The sequence below is a fragment of the Coniosporium apollinis genome (genome assembly GCF_000281105.1).
Source record: "Coniosporium apollinis CBS 100218 chromosome Unknown supercont1.12, whole genome shotgun sequence".
Classification (NCBI taxonomy): domain Eukaryota; kingdom Fungi; phylum Ascomycota; class Dothideomycetes; genus Coniosporium; species Coniosporium apollinis.
In genome coordinates this window covers 48702-67651 of record NW_006913274.1, presented here as the reverse complement: position 1 = coordinate 67651, position 18950 = coordinate 48702, and the positions used below count along the sequence as shown (strand labels likewise).

At 46.3% G+C, this 18950-nt stretch overlaps 7 protein-coding genes across 7 annotated transcripts; 4 read left to right on the top strand and 3 right to left on the bottom strand.

The window, feature by feature from the left end:
* Nucleotides 1–141: 141 nt before the first annotated feature.
* On the bottom strand, nucleotides 142–1263 carry W97_02976 (uncharacterized protein; the record flags this gene model as incomplete). The annotated part of the gene is made up of 3 exons (XM_007780875.1): nucleotides 142–589; nucleotides 663–922; nucleotides 1138–1263. The coding sequence occupies 3 exons, from the start codon at nucleotides 1261–1263 to the stop codon at nucleotides 142–144; spliced, it is 834 nt and encodes a 277-aa protein (XP_007779065.1).
* Nucleotides 1264–2221: 958 nt separating this feature from the next.
* Nucleotides 2222–4189, top strand: W97_02975 (uncharacterized protein; the record flags this gene model as incomplete). The annotated part of the gene is made up of 1 exon (XM_007780874.1): nucleotides 2222–4189. One exon carries the CDS (start codon nucleotides 2222–2224, stop codon nucleotides 4187–4189), a length of 1968 nt encoding a protein of 655 aa, XP_007779064.1.
* Nucleotides 4190–5140: 951 nt separating this feature from the next.
* Nucleotides 5141–6776, top strand: W97_02974 (uncharacterized protein; the record flags this gene model as incomplete). The annotated part of the gene is made up of 2 exons (XM_007780873.1): nucleotides 5141–5545; nucleotides 5598–6776. The coding sequence occupies 2 exons, from the start codon at nucleotides 5141–5143 to the stop codon at nucleotides 6774–6776; spliced, it is 1584 nt and encodes a 527-aa protein (XP_007779063.1).
* A 716-nt stretch (nucleotides 6777–7492) lies between these two features.
* Nucleotides 7493–9270, bottom strand: W97_02973 (uncharacterized protein; the record flags this gene model as incomplete). The annotated part of the gene is made up of 5 exons (XM_007780872.1): nucleotides 7493–8094; nucleotides 8170–8353; nucleotides 8410–8650; nucleotides 8704–8938; nucleotides 9024–9270. The coding sequence occupies 5 exons, from the start codon at nucleotides 9268–9270 to the stop codon at nucleotides 7493–7495; spliced, it is 1509 nt and encodes a 502-aa protein (XP_007779062.1).
* A 553-nt stretch (nucleotides 9271–9823) lies between these two features.
* W97_02972 (uncharacterized protein) lies at nucleotides 9824–10393 on the top strand (the record flags this gene model as incomplete). The annotated part of the gene is made up of 1 exon (XM_007780871.1): nucleotides 9824–10393. The coding sequence occupies one exon, from the start codon at nucleotides 9824–9826 to the stop codon at nucleotides 10391–10393; it is 570 nt and encodes a 189-aa protein (XP_007779061.1).
* A 537-nt stretch (nucleotides 10394–10930) lies between these two features.
* W97_02971 (uncharacterized protein) lies at nucleotides 10931–11837 on the bottom strand (the record flags this gene model as incomplete). Its single annotated transcript, XM_007780870.1, has 4 exons — nucleotides 10931–11013; nucleotides 11078–11411; nucleotides 11464–11600; nucleotides 11654–11837. 4 exons carry the CDS (start codon nucleotides 11835–11837, stop codon nucleotides 10931–10933), a joined length of 738 nt encoding a protein of 245 aa, XP_007779060.1.
* An 807-nt stretch (nucleotides 11838–12644) lies between these two features.
* Nucleotides 12645–14557, top strand: W97_02970 (uncharacterized protein; the record flags this gene model as incomplete). The annotated part of the gene is made up of 3 exons (XM_007780869.1): nucleotides 12645–13226; nucleotides 13329–13508; nucleotides 13565–14557. The coding sequence occupies 3 exons, from the start codon at nucleotides 12645–12647 to the stop codon at nucleotides 14555–14557; spliced, it is 1755 nt and encodes a 584-aa protein (XP_007779059.1).
* Nucleotides 14558–18950: the final 4393 nt, after the last annotated feature.

Here is an 18950-nt window from a genome sequence, read left to right as displayed (position 1 = left end):
AGTCCAGAGACCAATTTGTGTAATGGAATATTGAAACTGTCTCGTATAAGCAGCACCAAGGCACTCTGTCTAATCCTGTGGAATTCTCACACGAAACTCGCCTTTCCGCGACATTTCCAGACCCTCGATGATGGCCTCCCATCAATCCCGCAATTCACGCAAAGGATGTGGTTTGATGCGGCCTGATTCCATCAGCGACTGCATCTCGCCAGCCCACTGCATCCCAATCTCCATGAGCTTCTTATCACCAGGCCTCGTGTACGTCGAGGCTCCCAGGTTGAGATCGACGCCGAGGGCCTGGAAACCCATGACTTCCTTCACCCCGACGGCACGACGGGTGCGCCAGGCGTCGGGACACTCCTCGAGGCAGGCGTAGGTACCGCCGGTACGAGCCATGGCGCTATAACAAATGGCGGCCGATTCAGCGTCCGTGATACAATCGAGGATACGACGCATGGGCTTGCCCGCGAGCGATTTGACGGTTTCCACACAATCTTTTGACGCGGAAGACGCTGTCCTAACTGCTCCATACTTCACAGCTAATTCCAGGGACCTGTTGAAGGCGATAGCGATCGGAGTGTAGCCCATCCTGTTAACCCATTGAAAATAAATCAAGGCTGGCCCCAACGCTTGGTCAAAAAAATGTTTTGTCTTCAACTTACAAGCTTAACAACTGACAGGCCAAAGTGCTAGAAGCCGTCGCACCGCCGCAGACCAGCACAGGGTCCTTTGACTGATGAGAGGGCTTGGTAGGAAGACCCTCGAGGCCCAGCGCGTTGGGATCTGAGAAGGCCAAGGACACGGTTGACCATCCTACCCCAAGCGACGCGGCCTCGAGATCGTTCCAGCCGTCGGGAACCTTGACCAGCAGACGAGCGTCGACGACGCAGAAATTGCGCAAAGGAACCGTTGTCAGGATCGGCTGGATTATACGGAATCAAAGCGCCGCGGACGCTCGTGCCTGCGGGGAAACGCGCCGCCGCCGAAGAAGAAGCCCTGTTATTGTTGTTGTTCTCTCCTGCTTCGGCGGCCACAATACCGCAAAAATCACAGCCCGCGATGCTGCCCGGCATGTTGAAGTGCGTGACCATTTTGTGATCGTTTGGGCTCAACGCCACGGCCAGGGAAAACACATACACCGGCGAGCGAGGAGTTGTTGAAGTTCAAGCTACTGCGGTGATCCTTTGCCGTGGGCATTACCTGGACAGCGTTCATGGCGACACGCACGGTACCGAAGAAGTTAGTTTCGAACTCATCGTGCATTTCCTGCTCGGTTGCCGCTTCGATATCACCTGAAAGTGAATATCCCGCATTGTTAACGAGAACGTCAATGTGATAGTTGGCTCCAAGGTGGGCCGCGGCCGCCTTGAAGGCGGCGTCGACCGAGGTTGGTGAAGTGACGTCCAGAGCAAGCTTAAGGATGGCCGGGAGGTTATCGGCGAAGTATGAAAGGCTAGAGGGGTCTCTTGCGGTTGCAATGAGACGCTGGCCAGGTTGGGATGCAACATAATTCGCAATCTCACGACCAATGCCGCTCGAGCTCCCCGGTAACTATGATGCAACAGTAGGGTGCGTATCATAATGGATGTTATAGGCGCTTTCGGACATTTTCTCACTAAAGAGGACGAAATTTCCGAAACGACGTCGATCTCCAGAAGTAGTCCTATGGAGACAAGTTACAAAGCATACTAAGCGCCTACCACGCACTTAGAGTAGCCTTGTCGCGCTTTTTCAAAAGGATCTATATACAAGCTTGCTGTCACGGGATCAACCCTCACGTGATTTCAGATCATGGATCTTTACCTAAGAACCTAGGTGACCTTGGAACCTGGGCGGGATATATATGAGGGCCGTAACTATGTCGAGTAATAAATGCAGCTCTCCATCTCTCGCGCCCACTCCGTACGGTGACAATTGCTGCCCGTTGACCGTTCCTGCGCGTATCTGTAGTGCTATATTTATCCAGTATTATTTCGGCATCGGTGTCTTGGCTCCGTCTTCTAATATTAGTGTATTATAGCAATACGTTTGTTGGGACGAAGCGCAGTACTACGAGAAAGGGGGAATGTAAGCTTACATAGGGATATCCAATGAAGGATGCCGGTCTGAGGCGGCTAGGCAGCAAAGGCACTGCAAATCGCTTTTCAACGAAGGGACTAACCCTGAGCAGATTCCTACCTACCTGCAAAGGTAAGTACAGAATTTACCTGACCTTCACGAAATGGCTTCTCAGAACCAGGAAAATACCGTCTTCTTGACAGAGCAAGAGGCGGAGCGCATTCGGAACACGGCCAAAGACAGGTTGAAGAAATGTTCCGAACTTGTCGGCCATACACGAGGAACAAGAGACTCCAAAACCGCCATCACCCAAGCGTTTGGTGCGTCTCTCATGGCAGATATGGATATGACGCAGACGAAAGGCCAGGGAGGTACACTGCCGGCCCTTGCCGTAGGGCAACCGTATCCGCCATGCACCCTTTCACTTCAAGACCTACAGCCCATAAAACTCGCCCAGCTCCAAATGGATACACATCATCGTGGCCGCCAGCTCACCGTCAAGCGTGCGAGCCCAGTTGTCACGCTCGCGGCCAGGTCATGGACCATGGTGCAGGACGAAGAAGGAGACGATACAGAGCGATTGGAGGTGTGCCTACACAAGTCAAGACACGGCGAGGACGTTCTTGAATCAGCGTCTTCTTTTTTCGTTAAGGAGCCCTACTTCACTCTCACCGACCAATGCGAAGCTACCCTTCGCATTGACCATCCTTCAGATCTGATTGTCTGCAGGGATGCCATCGCCAATCATAGTCTGATTTCGGCCAGTGATGCAGACACAGCAGCAGCAGAGCAGCTCGCTAGAACGTGCAAAGATAAGGGCAATGCCGCGCTCAAGCAACACGATTTAACGCTAGCTCACGCAAAATATACCGAGGGTCTGAAGGTCGCTAGACAAGACGTTGTGTTGAACACGAATCCCGACCTGGCACGAGACATCTCTCGTAATCGCGCTCACGTCAATCTCCTCCTGAATCGATTAGAAGAAGCAAACTCTGATGCAAAAGCTTCCCTTACTGGCAGAGAAGACCAGCGATCCAAAGATCTCGACAGCAAGGCATGTTTCCGTGCCGGTTGTGCTGCGTACGTTCTAGGCGAGTACCGCGAGGCGAAGGCCTTCTTTGAGGAGCAACAGAAGCTCACGCCGGGAGACAAAGACGCAATTATCAATCTGCGAAAGATTGAGGCACGCCTCCGCGAGCAAGAGACCGGAATATATAATTGGAAGAAGATTAGGGCCGGCCTCTCTCGAGCTCATCCGCGGGTCGACGCCGCAAGTTTCATCGGTGACATCAAGGTCGGAGATAGTCCAGGGCGAGGACGCGGCATGTTCGCAACCCGTAATATACCTGTCGGGGAGATCGTTATGTGCGACAAAGCTTTCTCTGTGGTTTGGGGTCATGAAAGCGAGGCTTTGACGGCGATGACATACGACGTGCGTGACGACAGAATCAGAGTGTCACCTCTAGGTTTAAGCAAATTAACCGTACAAAAGCTTCTCAGCAATGCTTCCTGGATCCAAAGGGTAATGGATCTCTACGGCGATTACCAAGGCGATGGCAAAAATGTGTCCCGGACTAAAGATGGTTTAGTCGTCGATACCTTTCGAGTATACGACATTGTATCTCGCAACGCCTTTAGCCCAGGCAGCCAGTATGGCGAAGAAAGTGCGAGAAACGCGAGCACCGGTCTCTGGATCCGGGCCGCTTACATCAACCACTCTTGTATCGCCAACCTTGGGAGAGAATTCGTCGGCGACGTGATGGTGCTCCGCGCCACTCAACCCATTACCGCCGGCGAGGAGATTTTCATTAGCTACGACGAGTCGAGTGACTACGACGCAAGGAAGACGGCCTTGATGACCACCTGGGGGTTCGAATGCAACTGTGCGCTCTGCGCCGCGGAAAGGGCCGACAATCCTGCCGTGCGGAAGAAGCGATGGGAGCTAGCGAATGAGGTGGATGTATTTGTGCAAAGGGAATATTGGGCAAACGCAAAGAGGCTCACAATTGCGAAGGCGCGACGTCTTGCGCGGGCTATCGATGATATGTACGATAGTGAAAGATACAAGGATGTGCCTCGCGTGGCGGTACGGAGGATTCAGGAGTGGCTCACTAAAGCGAGCCCGCGATAATAGCTTGAACGCTTATTGAGATCGTCGCGGTACTATTTGCAAGCCTACTTCGCTGATAAACTAATTCATATCATATTTTATAAAGATGATAAGCTGCTCAACAAGTAGTCTAGAATAGTATAATAGAAAGCACGATTCAAGTATAATATTATCTATTAGCTATAGTCGGGTTTTATTATAGTTTAAACTTAATATTCTTTAGTATTTGGATCTTCTATTATTCTAAGACTTATTATAATACAGGAAGGCTTAATACTAGAACTTAATTAATTAAATTAATATATAAAATATTATATAAGGTATAGAAGGCTTAGTAAGCTTAATAGAAAGAAAACTCTCTTATATAGAGTATATAACCTTAGAATAGTAGAAGATCCGAACGCTAAGGAATATTAAGTTTAAACCGTGACATAGATATAGCCGTAAAGAATGTATATTAAGATACCTAACTAAAAGAAAGGCATTGCGCGTGCTCTATAGACGAAGAGCCTTAGAGGGGGGGTGGTTGAGTTCGTTGCCAAGGCGGCCGCACATTTTGCAACCGACTGTACGGCGTATTCGTCCATCCGTCCATCCATCGACCCTCTATCCAGCTGTCGGAGTCAGGCGGAATCGCTGGCTGATCCTGACAAAGTGCAGCGTTCCATCTTCTCGATAAGCACGGCACTCGATTCCTCATAGGCGGTCAGGCTCACAATGGCGCCTCACGCGAACCGTCGTATGCCCGTTAGTTGCGAGCCGTGTCGGGCGCGAAAGATTCGATGCCCGCGAGATCGCAGTCCGCTAGGGCCATGCGGAACCTGCGTACGACGCGGTATACCGCCTTCTCAGTGCATCTACTTGAGGCGGACAAATCAAGCCTGTCAAAGACCAGAGCAACTGTCTGGCAGCCCGGGCAGCGAAGAGTTACTATCTCGAATTCGGAATCTCGAAGATTTGATCCGCGGTCACATGAACGTCTTCTCTTCGTTAACCCTGCCAGATGGGCAGACGATTCCCACAACTCCAGCGACAGACGTATCTCAGAGCCCCTCCGATCCGTGCGAGCTGTCCCTCGTTCAGCAACCGTCCCCATCGACGCTCTCCTATGAGCCTTCCCTGTTAGTCGGAACTCTTAATGTGTCGGCATCTGGCTATGTTCGGTACGAACCACGCGCCTCTCAATGGGGCTCAGTCCTCCATGATTCACCACTTGCAGCTTCGGTCAGAAGCTTCGATGATACATCTGGAACCTCGTCCAGCAGCTTCCCTTTCGACCTAAACCCTACTGCTCGCATCAAGGATTTGTTGATGATACTTCCACCGGTCAGGCAGTGCGACGAACTCAAGGCTGTCTTCTTTAAAGTCTATTCTCCTGTAGGTATCCTCCCAAAGCCCGCTCCTACCAACCGTTGACCAGTCTTCATAGTTGTTCCATATTTTACATGACCCAACTTTCGACTCCGATTACCTGCAGTTTCAAAGCGATCCACAATGTGTCTCATTGTCATGGCTGGCGCTCCTCTTCGCCATCCTGAGTATTGCGGTGACTGCTCTGGACGATAGTAGTACGTTGCTTCACGATCTCGGGAGGAGCGCTTTCAGCTCCAAAAACATCGCGGACTTATCCTCGCGCTATCGGGTGTCGGCGATGCAATGTCTTGCTGCTGATCATTACCTCTGGAGACACACGATGTACACGTTACAGGCGCTTATCCTCCTCATCTACGGCATTAACCATAGTCATGGCCAGACCTGGGCATTGCTTGGGACCACGTACAACATCGCTCTGGCGCTTGGCTGCCATGTTGACCCCAGAAATTTTGGACTCAACCTTGTTCAGTGTGAGGAAAGAAGGCGCTGCTGGGCCGGCTTGACCATGCTTTACACAATCCAGAACACAACCATGGGCAACCTCGATCCACGCAGTATTCTCCACGACGTTGAACTACCAGCTAACGTTAATGATATCGATTTGGTGGCTGGCAGTTTTCCTTCTGAGACTGAGTCGCCCACTCAGATGTCGTATCTCCTCCACAAGTTCCGCCTCTATGACCTGTGTTCCAAGATTTGCAAGCAGATGTTTGGCCTCCGTCGTCCCTCCTATCAATCTATCATGGCTCTGGACCAGGAAATTACTCGCGAACAGGACAGGTGGAACGCAAACTACCTTTCGGAGTCGCGAGGCGGACCGTTACCTGTGCATCACGTAGTTCACCTCAACATTCTATTCGGGTACTCTCATCAACTGTTTCTCCTCCTTCACCGTCCCGTCTTCAGCAAGGCACTGTCGTGCACGAAGCCAGAAGAAGTCGAAAACTCAAGAAGCCGGTGTATCGATAGCGCACGAGGCCTATTAGGAATCCACAAAACGCTCTTCGAGACCCCCGAATTCGCTTCCTTCCGCTGGTACAATGAAGGCCTAGGGAGTTTCCATGCCTTTCACGCGTCAATCGTCCTCTTCGTGGTTCTTGCGACGACGGATAGCACCGTACAGTACTACGACACAAAGGAAACCCTGGAGAATTGTCTTGCCGTCTTCGAGGCGATGGCAGAGCGTAGTCGCGTTTGCGAGAATGCGGTGCCTGTTCTCCGCTATCTACTGTGAGTGTCGAGTACCAGGGGGTTGACAGGGGCTCAAACATCCTTCACTCTGAGCATAAACTAATCATTTCGTAAGTTCCACTATCGCCATAACACCTGATACCACTATGCCAGGTTCGGCTGAATGTCCTGCTCTCGATGCAAATCAGAGTCTTCAAGTCGACGCCCTACTCGACCGGCTCCAGCCTCAACAATGGCTGAGCCCTGCTGCAATATCATGGGGCGAGTGGGATCTCCTTGTTAACAACATCGCGTTCCGCGAGCCAATGACAAACTAAGACTTCTATCGTGAGGGATAAATGAGCAACCGCTTACAGTTTCCACGAGAACTTACGCACCCCCAAGCCTGCCATCCTTGGTACTGTGGCGTGCGCCCTGACATTCTCACGTTGACTCTGGGCGGGTTCATGCGAGTATCGCTTGCCCTCTAGCGAAGACGAGTAGCGGTTGGATTTTGGTGTCGAAAAGTGCGTGTTCAGTCTGTGCAAGCCTTCCAAAATTGCTGGCCGAAAGACAAGGTAGTGTACTGATTCTGATTGCTTTGCTTTACACGTTGGCCGTGTGAACTGAGTCTGAGTGCGAGAGAATTCGCAACTGCAACGCTCGAACTACTTCCTATAAGTGTAAAAGAGCCGTCCGCGAGTAACCTATTCTCGTACTAAAGAACGGTGGAATGCAGAAAAATTGGCTTAAATTTCAAGGAATGTGTTGACTCGTATCCTAGTAAGCCTTTTGCATCTGCTTCTTCACCTCCGGAAAATCGATGTCTGGCGCGATAGGATGCACGTTTCCATCCTGACCAGCCACGGGCAGAGACACGTTGTCCCGCACATACTCTCTCCGGCCAGCCTTGTGGACTCGCCCGTTAATAACTATGATGTTGAGTTTATCATGATCCTGCAAGATCGAGATATCCTCGAGTGGGTTGCCATCAACAAGGATGCAATCTGCATAGTAGCCTTCTTTGATCTTACCCAGCTCATGGCCCCGCATCAGCAGCGCTGCAACGCCTGCAGTGGCAGCGATAAGAGACTCGTGTGAAGTAAACCCGAGTAGCTTGACGAAATGCTCCAGGTCCCGCGCGTAAGTGCCATGCGGCGTCCATGCGAAGCCGTAATCGCCTCCTGGTAGGACCACGATGCCGCGCCGATGCATCTCTCGCAGTCCTGCGATGGCGGCATCAAGCTCGCGCTTGTAGCCCACCTTTTCGGCCTGCTCATGCGTATAACCGAAGGCTTCCGCTTCATAAAGTGTTGCTATGAGCCAGTTGATCGCTGGAGCGACAACGTGCTTCGTTTTAGCCTTCTCTAGCATGTCCATCCCTGCGACAGCGAGTCAGTCACCACTCACTAATACGCGAATCTAGGCTGAAGGTAGGAGAGCTATGGGATTATCACCTTCGTCGTCAATATAAGATGCGTGGAATATGACATCGACTCCGTGTCGAACACACATTGTAACGGAGTCCCGAGCACGAGCGTGAGCACAAAGCCTCTTTCCATATTTGTGGGCCTCATCAACACAAGCTGCAGTCTCTTCATCGCTAAAATAGCAATCTTGCGCAGACCTGATCTCCGTGATCTGGAAGCGCGGTATCAGCCTCCACTCATTAAGTTTTATCCGCGGTAAAAGCTTACCTCTTCGCCTGACATGCTGAGTTTGATGTTGTCTACACCAAGAGCAACGTGGTGCTTGATCACTTTTCTCATTTCTTCCGGACCATCGGCATAGGCAGTGATGCCCTCGACAAGAGCTCCGTCCCGTCGCGCCATTTCCTTGCCGTTCGCTAGGTAACGCGGGCCCGGTATATCACCGGCGTTAATGGCGTCTCTGATCACCACGTCCAAGCGTTCCTTTGCTGATGCAGCTCCAAAGCACCTGAGGTCATCAACATGCGCAAGCAACCCTCTTTCGAACAATGGTTGACTTACATGGTGTAGCCAGAGTCGAGGAAACATTGGGCGCTCCGCACGGTAAGCAAGACATGCTCTTCCACTCCCAGCTCACCGAGTCGAGCGAGGTCACCGCCGTTCCAGGTGAAGTGCGTGTGAGCATCTCCAAGGCCGGACATGAGGGTGCGTCCCCTACCGTTAAAGACTCTGACCGTCGGATCCTTCTTCAACTCTTCAACATTCGAAACGTCTCCGACGGCGACAATTCGCTCTCCTGGATGCGGTAAGCCGTTTTGCTCGCTTTGCTCTTCCTCAGGGCCCATGATCGGCACGGGATCAGCGTGGTTAGGACCACGTACCTTCAATGAGAACATCCCCTCGGAAGGGCTCCCTGCCTGTAGAATCGAAAATGCTCACATCTGCAAAAAGGATCTTGGACTCAGGATGGGTGCCAAGTATATTGTACTGCTTGGGCTGGAGGCTGGGGTCGAATTTCAGCGCGTCAATTGCAGCGATGTTTCGTGGAGGTCCAACGTGTGGAGGAACTGGGGAGTCGACGTTGGTGAACCATGATACGGGTGGTTCTGCAGTCCGGGCGGGTGCCATGGCGAAGGATACAGCGATCAGGTGGCAGACAATGCTTGCTCCGTAGGCGTGCGAAGAATATCGACGGAAGTCAAAAGCGGAACGGTCTGGAGAATTTAAGCAGAGAGTAAGGGACATTGGCAATGGATGGAAGATGGGTAAATGTTACTCTTCTAGTAAGACTTATCATGCAGAGAACGGCCGCGCTTCTCCAGAATCATAGGGTAACGGTAGGCCATGTCGCTGCCACCCCTTTCGGGCCTTGGCCTGCCCCAGACCTTCTATAGTGCATGTTCGTATTTTACCTAGCGCGACAGTGGAGAAGCCTGAGAGGCGGGGAAGACCCTAGTGGCGATCAAAACCCTCTAGCCGACGCTGATTGCGCCAACCCCGCCATCTCCGTTCATGTCCGCTGGCCCTAGGCCTTTGCGAGCGGCATCCAGTAGACCTAGTGGATGGAGTACGTTGAAGCTATGGAGTTCTTTCCCGCTCGCTCTGATTACCGGCTTCAATTCGTCACTTTCGAGCGTCCGCATCGGTTTAAGCTCTTCTCTGGTACCATCATCAACCCACCATGGGTTGGCTGAAGATCAAGCATCAAGCACTGGTTTCACACTTCACCGAACAGCCCGATCGCGCTGTCTCATTGAAATCTCAGGGAGATACTCTAGGCGCTGCGTTGCAGACGGTTCAAGAGCCGCTTTCCGACCTTGCGAGCCTCAAGCCAAGCATACAACACATCGAATCTATCTCCACCGAGCAGGTGACAGCGCTGCCACCGCAAGTCAGACCATTTGCGAGCACCGATACGCCTGATAAAGACCTTCCATTCATCCCCAGTAGCGAGATCAAGGCGAAGCAGATCCAGAAAGACGTGCCAGAGCGTATTTGGATAGTTATAGACACCATTGTATATGACTGTTCCGTCTTCGTTAACAATCATCCTGGAGGCGATACTGTCATAAAGGCCTTCACCGGCTCGGACTGCTCATGGCAGTTCTGGCGATTCCATGGCAAGGAGCACCTGGAGGAGTTCGGAAGATCACTCCGCATTGGCAGGACTGCGAAGATCCAGAATCGGTTTCAGGAGCCGCCGAAGTATGTTGGGCTGAGACGATTCAATAGCGACGCGGATGAGTGGTAAAGTTGGATTAATGGAATGCGGTTGCTGCAACTTACTACGTTATCTGAATACTTTCTACATAATTCCTTCCGTGGCATTTGTGGAGAAGCTTGAGCTGCTTGACTGTTGGGGTAGGGACAGCGGGTATATGGTGTTGACTGGGCTTTTGGAATCTTTATACATACTTTGTTCCTCTAATAGCGTTGTTTTGCGCATGAGCTGCTATTGGAGAGGGTTCCGCCACTGAAAAGACAAAGCATACGAACATCTGAAAGCATTCTATCGTCATAGATAAACAGACTTTGAAAGGCCATCGGAGACATCTTGAGTTCTCTCGCCATTGCGTCTAGTGACAGATCAATTGAGGTGGACTACTGGCATGCTGCATAACGGCCCCAAGTAGTATGACATGACATTGACAAATCATGGACTGAAGCATGCCTGTTTTGCAGATACAAAAAACCGCAGAACCTGATTTTACGTCTTATTTACACAGAGTCCAGCATAAATCCATTGTGAAAGGCTGCTGTAGCCCCAGTGCAACCCGCACGTACCATCTTAGCCTTGCTTGTACATCGTAAAAGTGGGCAGGTCAATGGGGGTGATACCGCCGGCCCAAAGTCCAGCGCAGCCAGCCCAGTCTAGCAACAAACGTTAGCCTCAGACTGTCCTACAAGATGATTGCGTTACAACGGGGTGGCTTACAACTAAGGAAGGCGACTATGAATCCGAATGCATAGCCTGCCGTCAGCACAGTTGTACTTCCAACCATGAATCCAGAAGCCAGGAGTATCAGCACAACATCCAGGAAAACTAGATCGAGGAACAAGATCCAGGAGCTTCTCATAGCCGCGATTGTGAAGATGACTGTTAGTATGAACCAAGCCCAAATGTACATAGCCAGTGCCTGATTGAAATCTGGGCTGAGAGCGCCGGTAGAGCTGTCCGTATAGGCTGCAAGAATGCCGGATCCGGGCAGGTAGATCATTGCGTAGGAGAGGTTGAAAGCCCCGTAAGATGGGAACACCGTGGCGCCAAACTATAGTTATCAGCGGTGTTTGAAGCACGCCCTTAGTTCAGGATCAGCTTACCGTGTTGCCTGAGATAAACTCCATTATGCCAGAGATAAACTGACATATTCCGCCGAAGAAGATCAGAACGCCAACCAGGACGTTGGGGATAATGACTCCCCTCGCATTAACGCCGTAGATTGAGATCAAGAATATCCCTAGTACTGGTCAAAGATTTCCTCCACACCCCTGAGCGATCAAGGCGCCATACCTGTCGCAAAGGAAAGAAGACCCAGGGGCGATGGGTTCGCGAAGCTGCGATGTACAACCGGCAGAGATGGCTGCGTCCGGTCATCCAGATGCCCAGCGGCCGTTCGGAGCCTTTCCAGATGCTCAGAATCGGTGCCACCGCCGTTGGCTTCAGCCTTGCTAGCCTGGTCGTATGTAGAAGCCATTATAACAGAGATGAGCGGACCAACAGATCTAGTTTCAGTGAGGCGAAAGGAAGCCCAGGACTTGAAACTGCTTGGTGGAAGGAACAGATGATGAAGCAGCTTAGACAGTAGGAATTTACAGAGTCGTTCTTGTACCCGACGGAAAGCTCTCGTCTCATCTCAGCTGGGCTTGCCTAGCGAACGCGCGGAGAGCTACGGGGAAGCGTTCTGGGGCTTGCCTAGGAGCTCCTACATGAAGCACGTCGCAGTAAGCTCGAGCCCCAGACTATGGCAGCCCCATCAGAGCGAATCAACGAGCAGCTGAGGCGAAGTCGGAGCTCAGTGGCAGTCGCGCACCATTCCCCAGCGACGCTGCCCGCTTCTGTAGCGCCTGATCAAAGACTGTGCACAACGGCGGTGGGCAAGCTGCGGCGATGTGCGGCGATGTGCGGCGATGGCGGAGATGGCGGAGATGGCAGGGGTCGCGACAGTAACCCTCCCCTGGCACCTCGGAAGGAGACGCCCCATGCCGCCCAGAATCGCGATGGACATCGTTCTCTTCATGCCCGAAGTCCGCGGCGTGGGGTCTCTAGGGCCTGTAGAGCGGCCATGAAGCCGGCTGGTGCTCTCTAGACTGTGTGCTGCAGGACCAATGCGTGTCTGAAATTGCCTTCCATATCATTCCTGCTCTCCCAGCACATGGCCTATCTCGAGAGTAGGAAGACAATCAAGCAGCTAACCTAGGGGCCCATCGAGAAAACTCGAGTCTTCATACTAATCTCAACCAGATACCACGCGTCTCAGAAAACCGTGTTTTCCACAGAAAGTATGGGCTTTACAAACTACATCTCCTTCCTCGATCCGGCTACGGGTTCTCCGCGCATCGGACACTATGAGGAAAGTCAAGATAGCATTCAGCCTCTATCTTTCGCTTCGGGCACACCCATCTCCAACCTTTATCAAGTCATTGAGGCAGGCGAGGAGAACATAGTGGCTGTCAGCCAGCCGCTCGCCTTTTCCTCAACCAATATCCTCCCACCCATTACCGGCCGCGACATTCTAGCTGTTGGCAAAAACTACTCGGAGCACGCGAAAGAATTCAATAGCTCTGGGTACGACAGCTCCGACAAGTTTGACATCCCCACGCACCCTGTGATCTTCACCAAACGGGCAACATCGATCATCGCCAATGGAGAAGAAATCTACCCACATCCGGAGTTTACCAAGAGCCTCGATTACGAAGGGGAGATTGGTGTTATCGTCGGTAAAGCTGGTTTCCGTATCAGCGAGCAGGACGCGTTAAACCATGTTTGGGGCTACACAATCATCAATGACATGACCGCACGGGAGAGGCAGCGAGACCACAAGCAGTTCTACATCGGAAAATCGGCAGACACATTCTGCCCAATGGTACGTGAACAGGCTTGCGAACAGGCGCGCCTTCCGAACCACTGCAACTGCAAGACATCTTCATAATCGACGCGTTACGGCAAGGTGCTGACGCAGAAGTAGGGTCCGATTGCCGTTCCCTTTAAGCATCTGCCAAAAGTTCTCCGTGTCCAGACGCACGTGAACGGCGAGCTCAAACAGAATGCTACGACAGAAGATCTGATCTTCTCGATACCACATCTGATCACGACGCTCTCGGAGGGACAAACGCTGCAGCCAGGCGACGTGCTCGCAACCGGGACCGTGAGTATCTATCCCACCTCACCTCTCTGTTACACCGCTAACGAATTGGATCAAAGCCTGCCGGCGTTGGTATCGGCAAGAAGCCGCCAGTCTTCTTGAAGCCCGGCGACGAGATCACCGTTTCCGTAACTGGGCTGGGCTGTCTTCGAAACAAGATCGCCTCACCATCCTCCACAAACTACACCGTTGAGCGCGTGGAAAGCGAATCCTCCGTCCCCGTAACCAATCTCAGCAAATCCCCAGGTGGCAGTGGGCTGGCCACGATAAACGGCAAGAATCTCCACTACGAGTCCCTCGGGTGCGCAGGCAGCGCCCCGATCGTGTTCGTCCACGGGCTCGGCGGGACGCTGGAATACTGGAAACCGCTAATCACCGCGCTCTCGCTAGCCGAGACTCACTCGCTCCACCTCTTCGATCTCGAGGGCCACGGCCTCTCGCCGACATCGGCCCTGAGCACCTTGAGCATCTCCTCCTTCGCTGAAGACGTCAAAGGCGTGTTCCAGCACGCCGGCATCTCTTCGGGCGCGACGCTGGTGGCGCACTCCATGGGCTGCCTGATCGCAATGTACTTCGTGCTCGCCAACCCGGGGCTCGTGGAGAAGCTCGTTTTGGTCGGCCCGCCGCCTTCCCCGCTCCCCGAGGCGGCCAGCAAGGGCTCTTATGCGCGCGCTGAGATTGCACGGACCGAAGGCATGGCCGCCGTCGTCGATGCCGTACTTTCCACCGGGGTCTCTGACCACACGAAGAAGTGCAATCCCGTTGGCGTGGCGGCTGTGCGGTTGTCGTTGCTTGGTCAAGACCCAGAGGGCTACGCGAAAGCGTGTGCGGCGCTGGCTGGGGCGACGGATACGCTTGACTATGACAGCATAAGCGCGGAGACGATTGTCATTACCGGTGATGAGGATCAAGTGTCGCCGCGAAAGTTGTGCGAGAAGTACGCTGAGAGTGTTTCGAAGACACGAGACCTGGTGGTACTGAGGAATGTGGCACACTGGCACGTGTTCGAGGATTTGGCTGGTGTTGCGGGCGCGCTAGAAAAGTTTCTCTAGGGCTAGCGAAGCCGTCGTGTAGACAGATACCTAGCTGCGGCCCGTATATAGATTGTACTCAGTCCAATATTTTAGTATCAGACTTTTCTGTTACGGAAAGTTCTCTCGCTATGCCGTGCACTATACAGCGTATAAAGAGGAAAGTTAAGAAAAACTAATATCTAGTATAATATTCACGGGCTGATCCTTTCTAGATTCTAGAAAATTATACGAATTTTTAATACTTAATATAATCTTAGTATTAATCTAATAGCTAAAGAATCTATACTATAGCCTATATATAGGATCTTATCTTATACTTTACTAGATAGTACTATATAGAGGCGAATTAGTCTAATTCTTACTATCTATCTATTTATAGAAAGTAGCTAAGAGCTATAGTTAAAGTAAGTAAGCTATACTAAATTATAAGATAGGTATAATATATAGTATTAAGTACTATACTAGAAGGCTAAAGTAAGCTAAAATAGATTTTTAATATTATATAATAGTATTTAGCTTTCTTTTAATAAGATAATAAGCTACTTATTAGTACTAAAGTATCTATCTTATAACTATATATATTTATTTACTTAGCTTTTAATTATTATAGATCTAGGCTATAGTAAGATAGTCTAAATAGTAAGAGCTAACTAAATAATAGGTGTATAGTCGGTTGTGTTAAGATAATATAACTATTACTTACTTAATTAATTATATACTTATAATTATTTAGAGATATTTAGATCTAATTGTAATATATAGTAGCTAAAAGTATACTATAGAATTCGACTATTTAATTAACTCAACTAGCTATTATTATACAGTACTAAAGAAAGACTTCTATAATATATTTAGTAAGCCGACTAAAGTGTTATACTAACTCTACTAAACTAGCACTTCTTATAGTTATACTAATCTAGTAGCACCCTCTATAGTCGTATTAATAAATACTAACTTAGGTTTAATTTAATTTAATACTTACTAGCTACTATATAGCTTACTATACTACTACTATAATTCTAATTAACTAATAGCTCTAGGTCTTTCTAATCTAAGCTTATTTACTAGATTCTATCTAAAAAGTAACTATAGTTTAACCTACTAATTAGAAACTAAGCTAGGGGCTAGGTTCTTCTTAACTAACTAATATACTAAACTTATCTATTTTACTACTAATCTATCTTACTACTAACCTACTTATACTTTCCTCTTTCTTTTTCTTTTCTCTCTTCTCTTACTCTCTCTTTTAAACTCCTGCTTTTACTTCTATTTTCTTTTAGACTTAAGGTATTACCTTATTATTCTCGTCTTAAGTTAATAGAATTCTATTATCTAAGTAAGCCTTTAAGCTAGCTTTCTTAGTAGCAATCCTTCTAGACCTACTTATAGCTACTATTAGAACTATATACTATATTTAAGCCTTTATAGAAGAAGCGGTAAGCTATAAGTCTATTATTATAAAAGAGAAGGTTAATAAGCTCTAAGACTTTATTATTAATTACCTTCTCTTCCCTCTAATATTTAATAAAACTATCTAAGAATAAGCTAGAGAACTAAGCTACTTAATTAACTAGATAATTAGTATTAATAGTAAATACTTTATTAATCTTACCCTCTATTAATTCTAAAAGAATATCTAATTTATTAAGAATTTCTCTTTCTATCTAGCCTAGAAGTAAGATAATAGACTAATCTCTAGAGAAATATCTAAAAGATAATAGCTAGTTAAAACTAATATTACTTTTATAGCTCTAATTCTAGCTATTCTAACTATACTAGTACCTTCTAGTTTCTAGCTAGATTATAGAATAGGAATCTTATAACCTATTATTCTATCTAATACTACTATACTAGCGATAATAGACTCGTCTCTATACTTATAGATCCTCGAATAGAGTACCCTATTCTTATATAAAAATCGATACTTAGTAGGTGCAGCAACTCAGGATAGGCTCCTATTCTCCTATAAGATAACCGACCCTATTTATTTATTAACTACTAGTTATAATCGCGTTAAATTTAGATAGCGCCCATAGTAAACCTTCCTCTTTCTATTACTAAGTAGAGATCCGTAAAAAATAGAGAGGTAATATAGATATAAGTAATTAAAGTATTTTAAACCTTAGAGTATATAGCCTATAAGAGAGACTAGTAGAGAATAGAGTTAGTAAGATAGACTTACTCTATTTATTCTATAACTACTAGTCGCAATTATATTAAACTTAAATAGAGGCTATAGTATATCTTTCTCTTAATATTAGCGAGTAGAGATTTATAAAGAATTAAGAGGTAGTATAGATAGAAGTATATAGAGTAATTTGAATCTTAGTAAGTATAGCACTTCTAGAGTATAGTTATATAGGCTAAAGATATATAAATAAGATTTACTAGAGAATAGAGTTAATAGAATATACTTATTCTATTTATTCTATAACTACTAGTTATAATTATATAAAACTTAAAGAGTATATATAGTATACCTTTCTCTTTATATTAGTAAGTAGAGATCTATAAAGAATATAAAAGGTAGTATAAATATAGGTAATAGAGTCGAGTATATAGTAAACCTTAGTAGATATACTAAGAATTAGATTAGTAAGATATACTCACTCTATTCATTTAATAAGTACTAATTATAATTATATTAAACTTAGATAGAGTCTATAGTATACCTTTCTCTTAATATTAGTAAGTAGAGATCTACGAAAAATTAAAAGAAAGTATAAATATAAGTAGTTAAAGTAATAGAAACCTTAGTAGATACAGCCCTTATAGTATAGTTAGTAGAGAATAGGGTTAGTAAGATACGCTTACTCTATTTATTTAATAACTACTAGTTATAATTATATAAAACGTAGATAGTATTTATAGTACATCTATCTTTTTCTATTACTAAATAGAGATCTATAAAGAATTATAAGGCGGTATAAATATAAGTAATAGAGTTAAGTAAGTAGTAAACTTTAGTAGATATAGTAAGAATTAAGTCTATAAGATACACTTACTCTATTTATCTAATAACTACTACTTTAATATTTATTAATTCTTTCACTCTTAGAGCTTACTTATCTAGTAAGAAGAGTTCTATAGAACTTTTATAATAGTCTATTTTAAAGAATTTATTAGAGGATATAGATTCTTAGAGTTAATATAATAATATAATAATAAGGCACATATAGGTAGAATAATATAGTTAGTTTAGTAGAAGACTAAATTCTACTAAGCTTCTCTTATATAGAAGTAAATACTATATACTCTTACTTAGCTAGCGTATTACTAGTAGAACGCCTAGAAGTAGCCTAAAGCTCCCTTTATATCTTATAGGATTATAGAAAAGTAAAATAATTAATTTCTATTACAATAGGTATTGTCTCTAGATAATAATACTAATCACTAGAGTATAGTAAAGATAGAGTATGTAGCTCTTTACTATATTTAAAGAATAGTTTTGTTTTCGAATATAGTAAAACCTTATCTTCTACTTTAAAAACTTACTTTAGTATATAGTATAGTAGTGTAGAAGGTTTATTATATAGGAATTAGTATAGATTGCGTGTATAGAGCTTTAAGATTCTTTGAATAGTTAACTACTAGTTGTATTATAATATTAAGTAGTATTACACTCGTTCTATATACTATCTAGTCTTATATAATTTATTACTATAGTTCTATTACTATCTTAATAGTTCTATCTTAATATCTTACTTCTATAGATATATATAACCTACTTATCTAAGTCTATACTTAAACCTCTTACTTATAATATTTTAGCAACTATGCTAGAGAACTTATAAGATAATATATAAGTATATAATTCGCGGATAAGAGCTATTGTAAGAATCAGAATTTATATTAAGAATAGTATATAGGCAGTAGATATATTACTATAAGAAACTACTAATATTGTAAACTCTAAGAGCTCTACTAGGTGTAAAGTATTAGTAGATAGAATAATAGTTAGAGAGAGAACTCTCTTAACTTAGTATTATAATATAGATATTAAATTAACCTTATGAAGACTTAGTTCGGATTAGAATAACTAATATTAATATATAGAGTTAGATATAATTACTAAATAGTAGTCTAGAAGAGATATGTTTAGCTATAAAGAATATAGATAGCTTATATAAAAGAATACGCGTTTAAGAAAATAATATTTAATAAAAGGTGCTAGAAGCTATCCTTTTAGTAAGATTATTATTTATCTATTTTAAATGTAGTTATAAAGAGGTTTAGGATAGATCTAAGTTACTAGCGCGGGAGAATAGAATTATATTCTAGTTAGAATAAAGCTCTAACTAGTAGGAGATAGCTCTAAAATCTAGGAAGTAGTAAATAGAAGTAATACTATAGAAAATACTATAAGATAGCTAGTAAGTATTTATAGAACTCTTTTCTTATAAAAAGCTAG